General features: G+C 37.5%; 1 protein-coding gene across 1 annotated transcript in view; it reads right to left on the reverse strand.

The window, feature by feature from the left end:
• ALKBH1 (alkB homolog 1, histone H2A dioxygenase) overlaps positions 1 to 12,262 on the reverse strand; it is a 35,503-nt gene that overhangs the window by 22,029 nt on the left and 1,212 nt on the right. Inside the window, exons 2-3 of the mRNA XM_044664964.1 lie at positions 7,994 to 8,102; positions 907 to 1,069 (exon numbers count right to left, since the gene is read on the reverse strand). Of these exons, the coding sequence (XP_044520899.1) occupies positions 907 to 1,069; positions 7,994 to 8,102 (272 nt within the window). The remainder of the gene's footprint in view (positions 1 to 906; positions 1,070 to 7,993; positions 8,103 to 12,262) is intronic.

The following is a 12,262-nucleotide window of genomic DNA, read 5'->3' on the forward strand; positions in this document are numbered from 1 at the left end:
TCCTTCCCTCCTTCCTTCCTTCCTTCCTTCCTTCCTTCCTTCCTTCCTTCCTTCCTTCCTTCCTTCCTTCCTTCCTTTAAAATAACACTTACTTTCTGTCTTAGAAAGAGTTCTAAGGCAGAAGGGTAAGGGCTGGGCAATGGGGAGTTGAGTGACTTGCAGAGGGTCACACAGCTGGGAAGTGTCTGAGGCCAGATTTAAACCTAGATGCTCCCAGCTCCAGGCCTGGCTCTCTTAAAATCGATACTAAGTATCAGTTCCAAGGCAGACAAATAGTAAGGGCTAGGCAAGTGAGGTTAAGTGCCTTGCCCAAGGTCACATTGGTAGGATGAGGCCAAATTTGAACCCAAGACTCCCTGTCTCCAGGACTGGGTCTCTATCCACTGAGTCAGCTAGCTGTCCTTCTTTGCTCTTTTTAAAGGCTTCTTACACATTATAAAAAATAACTTCTCTTTGCTCCTATTACAATTAGCATGCCACATAGTTAGGAAACTGCCTTAATTATATCTAATGAGGACTCAAAAATGACCGAAAAATGCCTAAGCAAGAGGGCAAAGAGGCATCCTTTATCTGACACATTGTTAAAAAGTTAGCTTGTTGCCTCAGTCTCCCAAAGGGGTGAGTAGACTACTGCCTAGCTGTAAGAGTTACATTAGACAAAGAGCTGTTCTTATATTGCTGTTGATCTTCTCCCCAAAATTATATCTGAAACAAAGGCCCCTGTCCAAATGCATTTTGAAGAAATAAAACAATATTGGAGTAATTGCTTAGAATCAGGAAGTATCAGATGAGAAATTAAATAGATCGGTCCCCTTTGCTGCAGTGTTACGTGTGGAACAAAGGAGGCAGTCCCTCATAGGCCTGAAACTGAGAGTACTTACAAATTACTGTGTCAATTAGCCTCACCTCAGGAGCTCTTGGCTCTGACCCCACAGATCCCTGGTCTCTTCTGGAACCATATGCTTGTCCAGGTTACAGACATTGGGTTTCCTGGAGTAAAGCTTAAGGCACTGTTTCACCCAGTGACGCTGATATCCCGGGAGGAAGGGGTTTGGGATAAAAATAAATCCTGTACAAATAGAAGAGAAAGTAAAGAAAATCCCATTGTTAGCTGCTTGCTTGTCTAGGCAGTTTCTTTCTTCTCTTGACAGCCTCCATAAACAACCTTTTTACAGCTCTTTATACTAAGTTGATTCATCATATGTCCTATGAGTGGAAAACTATGCTCTGATGACAATGAATTTCTTTAGCTCTCATTTTTTTGGGTTATTCAAGGGCAGTAAGTGTTTCAGGACATTAAATAACACATTAATTAAGATATTCATTTTTATTTCATTTTGTCCATGCATTGCTTTCAAAGAAAGTATCAATAACCAGATGGATAATTTTGTATTTTTTAGCATATGCATCTCTTAATTTCTCATTTCTCATTTCTCCTAGGCACAGAATATTGATATAGCACAAAGATTCTTAACCTTCTTAATTAGAAGTGTGCTTAAAAGAAATGACCTATTTGCAGATTAGAATGATAACTGAGTTTTGTAATCTAACCTAATTATTAAGTAAAGTTCTCCAAGCCTAGGTTGGCTGATGACTCTTTCTAGGCTGGGTGCCTCATTCTAGAAGAGGAGAGAACTTCGTAACTCAGACTCACTCTTCTCATTTATTTCCCCAGTGCTCATTGGTTGATGACTAGGTCATGGTTTGGATTCTCTGGTCTATTCTATGATTTATGAAACTTTCTAATTGCATAAAAGGCTTCTGAACCTTCTTTCCAAAATCTTACCTAATTATTGACTTACCCTCCCTGGCAATCAAAAGGCAAAAAAATAAGGAAATATAAAATCAAAATCTCCTAAATTTCCTTTTTTAATGTCCTATATGAATTTCAAACTCAAATTGTTAAAAATAAAATGTATCATCATCTCTAACCTTAAGCTCCATCAAAATGCCATATTTGTCGTGTGTGTGTGTGTGTGTGTGTGTGTGTGTGTGTGTGTGTGTGTGTGTTTAAACCCTTACCTTCAGTCCTAGAATCAATACTGTTTCCAAGGAAGAAGAGTGGTAAGGGTTAGGCAATGGGGGTTAGGCGACTTGCCCAGGATCACACAGCTACGAAGTATATGAGACCAGATTTGAACCAAAGATCTCCTGTCTCTGGGCCTGATTTTTGATCTACTAAGTCACCTAGCTGCCCTCGAGGTTTGTACTTAAGAAGACATCCTTGATTTTTCCTCCTCCCTCAGGTCATATATCCAGCCAGTTGTCAATTCTTGTCAATTTTAACTCTATAATAACTTTCACACTTAACTTCTTTCTCTCCACTTATACAGGCACCTCGCAAGTACAAATTTTTATCTCTTTTCATCTAAACTAATTTAATAGCCTTCTTAGTGGCCCACCTACTTCTAATTTCTCTTATCGCTATTCCATTTTCCACATAGTTGCCAAAATAATCTTCCTAAATTACTACCTTGTTCATTTATGCGTGGGTTCCCCAATGCCCTTGGGATAAAATATAAATTCTTCGACTTTGCATTTAAGACTCTCCGTAATATGGTTCTAAAGTACTTCTCCAGACTTCTTTCATGTGTATTCCATGTTCCAAAATGGGCAACTAGCTATTTCCTGAACTTGACTCTACATTTCTTGCATATGTGCATTTACACAGGTCTTTGTGGTATCTATGGTGTACTGTCCTCACTGACCCTCAAAATCCTTTGCCTTCCTTCAAAGTTTAAGTACTCTTTTCTTAGCAAATCTTTTCTCCTATCCCTCCATTTATAGTTATTTTTCACTCTTGAAATTATTTGATATCTATGTTGTAGCCCCTCTCCTTCTCCCTTCATCCCAAAGAGACTATCAGTTCTTTGAGCCAACGGTTATTTTGTTTTTGTTCCTCGCATGGTGCCTTGCAAATAGTTGATATAATAAATGTCGGCTTAATTTGTTGAAAACAGAATCTAAAATCCCTACAAAAGGATACAAATACAATTCCTTTAGAGAGGACATTTAGCTAAACTTCCCATTCAATATCAGGCTCTGTTTTATAATATCTCTTGAAATTCCTAGAAGACGGTTTAACATTATGCTTCTAAACCTCCTAAAATATCTTTTAACAGCAACAGTTTTCATGACACTTATCCAGGAGCTTATTTATATTTATGACTAATCTTAAAATATCTGCACAAAATGACATAAAAGAGATTATGGATTACTCTGAAATCAGCACAGCACTCTGACTATAAGCCAAATGTCCAACAAAGTTGGGTATCAGTATCAAGGAAAAGCACACGTAACCCAAGATTTTCACCAATAATATAGAAATGAAAATTCTCCTATCTAGGCAGCACACAGTTTAATGATCTATTGATAAAAGAAATAAAGAATAAAATAAGCAGCCTGATGGAAGGAATATGTATGATGCATATATAACAGCTGCTTATATCAACTACAAGCAACTATCTGGTGAGCATAAAAGGGCTGGCTATAAGAAGGAAGACAAAAGCAATTTTATAAGGACAATTTCAAGCATTTATGGAATGCTAGGAAACACCAAGAGTATAAAAGCCAACCTGGTGTAGCAAATAAAAATGCAGTTGTTAGTACTGAGCAATAGTGTTAGAATCTGCAAAGAAAGAAAAGCAGAGCATCAAGTCCTAAAATAAAGAGTATGCATAAAAAATTAAAGGGCAATTCTGAAATATTGTATTTGTGCAATGTACAGAAGCCAGCTCAAGAATTTTTTCTTCAGTTACCCTAAAACAAAAGTATTCTTAGCATCAAAAATAGAAAATAATAATACATATGTAAGACATAGCATTTTAGATATTTCCTCCATCTCTTCACATTGTATACTTTATACAAGTTCTTTAAAAAAAAAACAAAACCAAACAACCCTTTCCTTCTGCCTTAGAACCAATATAAGTACTGGTTCCAATGCAGCAGAGTGGTAAGGTCTAGGCAATGGGAGTTATGACTTAAACAAGGTCTCACAGCTAGGAAGTGTCTTGAAGCTAGATTTGAACCCAGGTTCTCCCAACTCCAAACTTGGCTCTCTATCCACTGTGTTACCTCGCTGCCCCATATATGGTCCTTTAAAGAAAGACTTCAATGGATTTGTGATCTTTTCAACATGAGTATTCTAACTGGTGCATATCATAATCCAACCAGACTTTTTCACTCTAATTATCATACAAATTCTGCCACAGACCCTTCAAGGAAGATCCAGCCAAGATGCCAGAGGCTTTCTTCTACATCTTGTGATATTTAGTGGCTAGCAATCTGGTACTCAGGCTACCTATCTGTTATCCCTTGTTCTTTCTATAGGATCACACCATTTCTGATCATAATAGCTTCCATAATTTCTCTTAATTTTGAGCTTAGGTCATCATTAGAAATATGCCATAGCCCACCTAAGCCCACTATACATCTCTCCATTGTCCTTCAGGTGTTATGTTCTATGAGAATTTAACATTAGTCTGAACCCCTATTCTTTTGATGTTGCAATTCAACACCCTTTGATTGAACTGAGAGCAAGGCCTAGGGTTTATTTGTACAAGAGTTGTACATGTGCACTCTGTAAGGATGCCAAAACTTGCCTCTCATTCCACGTTCCTCCTGGCATGTGGAAGACCAGTCTCTGCTCCAAACTCAAGGCCATCAAATCAGAAGGACTCAGAAAAAGTGACATCACAGAAAAATATAAGGTAGCTAGGTGAGTACATTGGCTTGCATTGAGTGTGACTGCACAGCTGGCTCAGGGAGGCTATTAGAAAAGTGCCAGGGGTTAGTACTGGCTAGGGAAGCCCTGGCATGCCTGAGGTCTGGCTGAGACGCTGGCACAGCTGGCTGGAGAAAGAGATTTGTGTAGGGAACAGCTGGCCACATGTGGCTGGTACCTTTTCTTTCTCTAACCCACTTTTAATTTATTAATAATTATAAATTAAGATATAGTCTCGAGAATCTTAATCTTAACAGTTCTTAGATTATAACATATTTGGTACAATACTTGTGTTGAAAAAAAAAAAAAATGAGTCTTTGAGCCAAAAAACAGGCTGGAAAGCACTATTGAATTTCTCAAATGTAATCCAACCCATTCCCTTCCCCATATGAAGGGATCTTCAAATGAGATAACATTTGTAATGTGCTTAGCAGAGAATATGGCACACAGTAGAAATTTAATAAATGCTTGTTCCCTTCTCTACTACCCTTCCTAAAATAATTCTGGAACTAATTAATTTTCCAGGTTCAATGCCTATCCCCAAAACAATTTATGATAGATTAAACTAACAAAATGACAATTACACTGCATTTCATAATATAATAGAAACTTTTTATTCATTTAGTTTTTCCATATGGCTTATTAGGCCAATCTCTTTTGTTTTAATTTTATTGTATCTTATTTTTTCTCCCTTCAATCTCCTCAGCTCTTTTTTCTCAGTTACAAAAAGGAAAACAAAATTCCTGTAGCAAATGTGTTTAGTCAAGAAAAACAAATCTCTTGCTTTGGCCACATCCAAAAAATACATTTCATTGTGCCACCCTGAGTCCATTGCCTCTTTGGCAGGAGGTGAGCATCATGCTTTATCATTGGTACTCTGGAAGGTCATTGCATTAATCAGAGTTCTTAAATCTTTCAAAGCTGCATACCGAAACAATTGTTCTCCTGGTTCTGCTCACTTCATTCTGTATCAGTTCACACAGGTCTTCCCAGATTTCACCAAAACTTTACCTTTCATTATGTCTTATAGCACAATCGTATTCCATTACATCCATATGCTATAATTAGTTCAGCCATATTGCCATTGTTGGGCACCCCTTTGGTTTCCAATTCTTTACCACTATAAAAAGAACCGTTATATGTATTTTTGTACATGTGTGATCTTTTACTCTTTCTTTAATCTCTTTAATCTAGAGACCTAGTTAGTAGTACTATTAGGTCATAAGGTATAAGCAATTTAACAACTTTCAAGACAAAGTTACAAATTGCATTCCAGAATTGCTGCACCAATTCATAGCTCTATCAAAAAGTGCACTGTTTTTTCCAATGCAGCCCCTCCAATGCCTGTCATTTTTCATTTTTATCAACTCTGTCAATCTGAAAGGTGCAAGAGTGGAACCTTGTGGGGACAGCAGAGTGGCTCAGTAGATTGAGAGCCAGGTCTAGAGATAGGAGGTCCTAGGTTCAAATCTAGCCTCAGATACTTCCTAGCTGTGTAACCAAGACAAGTCACTTAACCCCCATTGCCTTGCCCTTACTGCTCTTCTGCCTTAGAACCAATATACTGTAGTGATTCTAATATGGAAGGTAAGGGTTTTAAAAAAAAAAAAAGAGTGGAATTTCAGAGCTACTTTAGTTTGTATTTCTCTAACTATTTATGATTTGTAGAATTTTTTTTCACATTTTTAATAGCTTGGATTTCTTTCTTAGAAAACCGCTTTTTCAACTGCTTTGATCATTTATCAAGTGGGAAAAGTAGATCAATCTCTTGAATAACCAAGGATCTCATTAAGGAGGTCTATGTTGCTATATAAAACAAACCAAAAAAAATCTCACCCCAAACTCCCTAAAACAACAACAAAAAACCCCTAGATTTATGCCATGTCCTTGCATTTTAAAAGAGATATAAGAATAACTAGCTTTTAAAAGGATATCTATGTAGAGAGATGTAAATAAACAGTTTGATCTGTAAATCCTATCAGATCCAGCTATAGCTGATTATAACCAATTGATAACTCCTTCATTATTCAAAGTTTTCCTGTGTAATAAATCATTTTAATTTAAAGAAAAGGGGGAATTATGTGGGAAGCTGTTAAGAGAAATTAGAATCTCAAATAGATATTTTTATTCTGGACCCCATCAAAAGGTCAACACAGCCCGGCAGAGCCTTGTTTTTCAGGGTGAGACTGGACTGGGTTATCTGAGATAAAAATCTAAGATTCCTCTTTTGACTCCTTTTCATAATTCACACCTTTCTTTAAAAAGCAATATAGGAAGGAAGGAAGGAAGGATCTACACAGTCCATGACAACTACTGGTTCCAGAGGTTGTAATTCTATGCTCAAATTTTTATATCTAATATGTCAACAACTTTTTCAGTTGCCATTCCACTCTGAAGGGTTATAAAAAAAAAAGGATGGTAAGAAGTACGCAGAATGTATGGTGGAAGTAAGGAATAGCATTACATCTTCAGGATTGTCTCTACTGTCAGAGATGGAGATGAATAAGGGAGAACACCCAGAAATTTGAAATGATGACAAGGTGTTTAGTATAAAGGAACATACTGTAGATAGTAGCCTTTTTTTCTGGCAAATATTCTTTGGCATGTGAGCCAGAAGCCAGCTAACTTCTAATCTATACTTTGATCAATCAACAAGTATTTTTTTTTAACCCTTACCTTCTATCTCAGAATCACTACTATCAAGTCCAAGGCAGAAGAGTGGTAAGGGCTAGGCAATCAAGGTTAAATGACATGCCAAGACACACAGCTAGAAAGTGTCTGAGGCCACATTTGAACCCAGGACTTGCTGTCTCCAGGCCTGGCTCTCTAACCACTGAGCCACTTAGCTGCCCCTAACAATACTTATTAAATGTCTACTCTGTGCTAGGTACTGGTAGTTTAGGTGACAAAAAGAATGAAACAATCCCTTCTCTGTTCTAAAGAGACAGTGTGGTAGGATGGATAGTGCTGGCCTTAGAGTCAGGAAGGCCTAAATTAGCCTCTGACACATACTGGCCATTTGTTGGGCAATTCACTTCATCTCTCAGTGCTCTAGATAAATCTTTAAGACAGTTTTTTCTTTTCTGAGAAGGTGTTGCATTGGCATGGAAGTCCCTCTGGGAGATCTCTGTATTAATGAAATCATGGGCCCAATATCCATCAAAGAAATCAGAGGCAGAATTTTAGGCTGAGTGTTATCATGATGTCTATCTGCCTCTTTCATTAAATGATGTCATTGACTTCACCTCATCTAGAGTAGGATGAACTTACCTGGATAGCCTTCCAAGCCATACGCTTTCCACTTGCTGACTGGTTGAAGTCCTGCTCTACACGCATCTTGCTCACTGACCGAGGATACACTTAGTGGAGATCTGAACACCTGGCAGGAAGGCAAGAAAGTCAGACTGCCAAAAAAAATGCTGAAAGTGACATTCTGGAAAATCACATCCATCTCAAAGATGCCTCTGGGACAAAGATGCCTTATCACCTTGTCTGAGGTTGAGTTCTACAGGCAAGTGGGTTCTAGTTAAGTTCACCCCTGACCAGCACTGAGACTATTGAGCTGACTCGCTATGAGCCTCGGAGCTGCAACTCTCCTGAATTCCAGAACTACAGCAGCTGACTGGCTTGCCTAGGCCCGCCAGCCCTTCCCTCTCTCCTCCCTTCCCCTCTTTTCCAGACTGACAACCTACCCCCAACATCCCCCCCCCAAATCCCTACATTTATTTATTTTGGGGTTGGCGGGTTTTTTGTTGTTCTTTTTTTAAAAAAATGTTTTAAACTGATTTCATGTAATAAAAAATTTCCACATAAGTTTTCCAAAGTTATATAATTTAAATTGTTTCCCTTCGATAATTCATTAAATAGATAAAGGAATCTAAGATTCTTGAACACTGAAATAGTTATGCTGGATAAAACCGGATCTAAAGTAAAGTGAACAAATCAATTTTTTTCCAAAGAAATCGAAATCAGAATAAGAACATATCACAGAGGCAAGGTGGATAGAAAGAATACTTGGGGAGTTCTGACTCAAAACCCAATCACCAATTCCTATAGTTACTAGATGTGTAGCTATGGGCAAATCACTCTGAGCTGACCTCTTTGAGCCTCAAAAGCCTCATAAATCCTCTACATAATGTATTTTTATTTGATAGCAGGGACCCACATAATTTTAAATACCTACCGTGTGAGGAGGCACTGGGGATACAAATACAAGAGACTTATATTCCACTGCAGATTATCACTTGAACATATATAAGTATATGTAAAAATAAATAAAACAATTATGGAATGAGGATGCTAGCAACTGGGGATTGGGGCACCTGGATCAGGAAAGGCTTCAGGTAGAAGGTAGCACTTGAGCTGTGTTTTGATGAAATAAAAGGGTAGGTTGAGGTATGTGACTGAGATAGGGAAGCACATTCCAAGGATAAGGCAGTCAGGATAAAGGCACAGAACAGGAGAACAGAGAGAAAATCAGTTCAGGAAAGAGAATAATAAATGTCATAAAGCTGGAAAGATGTGACCACATTGTTAAGAACTTTGAATACCATCAAGAGTCTATAGTTTATCCCAGAGGCAACAGAAAATCACTAGAGTTCCTTGAGAAAGGAAGTGATAAGATCAGGTTTGCACTTAGAGAAATCATTTTGGCAGCTGTGTACAAGGATGAACTGTAAAGTGGGGAGATCAAGTAGGCAACCACTGAACTAGACTAGAAGGTGATAAGGGCCTGGACTAAGGTAGTAGCTAGGTGAATAAAGAAGGGGTTAGCTGCAAGAGATATTTTTGGAGGTCATACTAATAAAGCACCATGTCAGAAGGGCTGAGTTGAAGTTTGGTGGATACCAGTCACCTGAGGTCTAGAATAGCTAAGCATAGAATCTCATTATCAATTTGGCCACAGGATGATGAAATTTAGACAAAGCAATGCTGAAGCTGTAAATTGGAAAGGAATTATAATTTGCATCAGTGGAGAGTACCCACACTGTAGATCCCTGACTTTTTAAGCATTCTTATACAGTCATTTAGAAGAATGGTGTCAAACTCAAGTAGAAAAAAGAAGTTACATTCGGATTTAGAAAACCACACATTAACATGATCTACATTTTATAGTATTTTTGTTCGTCAAATAGCTCCCAATTTACATTTTAAGCTGACTTAGGCCATAGTCAGATGTATCGTGGACCAGCTTTCTACATGCTTTCTAATTCTGGGCTTTATCCGAAATAGGTGAGATCTCTGGATCGCCGAGTTCTAGAGAGTCGAAAAATAGTGCAGACCATACTGTTTTAAAAAATCTTCTGGAGGAGGATATGGTAGAACATTATAAGAAGTATTCCCTCATGACAGAGAAAGAAGTAGTAAGGGGAAAAACAAATTTAAGGCTAGCATTACCAGAGCTCCGACAAGCCATACCATGCCAAGAGCATTTAAGGATGTAACTAAAAGAATGACAACAAACAGGAAAATTGGGAAAGATCTATCAAGATTTCTAAAACAATGACAATAGAGCTACCACATTTTGAAGCTAACATCAGTTCTCAAAATGTGGCAAGTAGTAGAACTGACAGTAAAGGAAATAAAGACAGGAACAAGCAGCTGGCCTATTCCATGTATACAAAATGGAGGTCCATACTAGAAGCAACACAAGTCTAAAGATATCAAGGGATTAAACTGAGTTAAGATACTCCCTTGGAAAATGTTACAGATTACTGTGGGGACAGTAGAGGACCCAGGTCAAACTGAAATGTATACAGGTTATTTGATAATATACTAAATGGTTCTTAACAACTGAGCTTTTAAAATATTTTCTGTTTTTTAGTTTCTATGTCCTACTCTGCTGTTCTCAATCTCTCACTTCTTGTTGCTTTCAATACATGTCAATGATAGTTCCTCTCCCTAATTCAGCTTTATTCCTTTTAATTGACTATAGGGTTATTCTCTTATTAGACTACTATTATTACTACATGTAATAATAAAAACAGATTATGAAAGAGCAATTTATGGTTTACAAAACATAATACATCAGCAAAGTAGGTAATTATCTATACTTTAGAGATGAGGAAAATGAGACTTGGGACCGGTTAAGTGATTTGCCCAAGTTAGAAACTAGGCATCAGATCTAAATTATATGAGTCTATTATTCTTTCCACTATTCTGGTCTGTTTATAATAGATAAGAATTGCATATAAAATGAAAAAAAATGTTTTTTAAAGGCTAATGTGAAAATGTTTTACGTGACTTCACATACATAATTCATACCTTCTTAATGGTTGGGGAAGAGGCTGAAGGTAGGAAGAGTTTGGAAATAAAAATTTTAAGTAAAAAAATAAATGAGCAAGGAAAATGGATAGAGTGCCCATAATGGAGTCAGGAGGACCTATGCTCAAATCTGACTTCAGATCCATAGCAGGTCACTTAACCCTGTCTGCCTAAACCCTGCTCTTTGGTCTTAGCGTTGTTGCTAAGACAGAAAGTAAGGGTTTTAAACAAAGAAACAGGTGACAATATAAATCACAACAAAAAGGGATTGCATAAAAAAAAAACCTAAATGAGCTTAGAGTAAATGATTTGGTGCATAAATTTTTGTGACACCTACTATGGCTTTTGAGAAGTTTTCTACTTTATAATTCTGGGCTTTATCTGAAATAGGTGGGATCTCTGGATAGCTGAGTTCTAGAGAGTCAAAAAATGACCTTGTTTATAAATGTTTTTTGCCTATGCCTCAGATACCTTTAAGAATGTTTGAAGAGTGTGTGTGGTAGGAAACCTTGGATTCCAATACATGGTCTGCAGTTTAATCTTTTTTTCAAGTTTTCTTTTTTATTGTGAGATTAATAATCAACAAACACAAATATTTCAATGCAAAGAACAAGGAGGACTGTGTGGGAAATGGTGAACTTCTTTTAGAAGTTATAGTAGGAGGCAACAAAAAGCCATTAAACTTTATCCAGCAGAGGAGTGACATGATCGGAACTTTCTGATAGTTTTTACATTCAATTTACATTCAATTAGCAGGGAAAGGAAATGTAATAAGATCCATTCCTGGTGAAATGAGTGGCCTTTACAGGGACTCTGGCCCATGCCTCAAAGGGCATAAAAAAGGCAAATCAGAAGACTAGGTCAAATTTATAATTCCATTTACAGTTGAGGCTGGTAGATTTCTTGAGGTTGGGAGTTGGGCCAGATATCAGCACTAAGCAAACCAAGTTGCTTACCAAGCAAACCTAGTTGCTTACCAAACCAAGTGAAAAGGGGATGATAATCTGTCCAGGTCTGAAAAAAGAGCAGAGATCAATTCAATAAACATCTATTAAACACCTATTATGTGGCAGACACTGGAAGTGTCTAGTGCTAGACTGGAAGCACTCCAACTGGAATAGATTCAGCCCAATGAGAATAGTTCCTGCATTCTCATTGGACTGGAATCTGGGCAACAGAAAGAGATCCAGTCTTACTTAAGGGGAGTGTCCTTAAGAAAGGGAAGAGCACTGTAATTTAGTCAAAAGATATGGGTTCAGTTGTACACAGAAACTG

This window comes from Gracilinanus agilis, chromosome 2, assembly GCF_016433145.1.
Source record: "Gracilinanus agilis isolate LMUSP501 chromosome 2, AgileGrace, whole genome shotgun sequence".
Taxonomy (NCBI): domain Eukaryota; kingdom Metazoa; phylum Chordata; class Mammalia; order Didelphimorphia; family Didelphidae; genus Gracilinanus; species Gracilinanus agilis.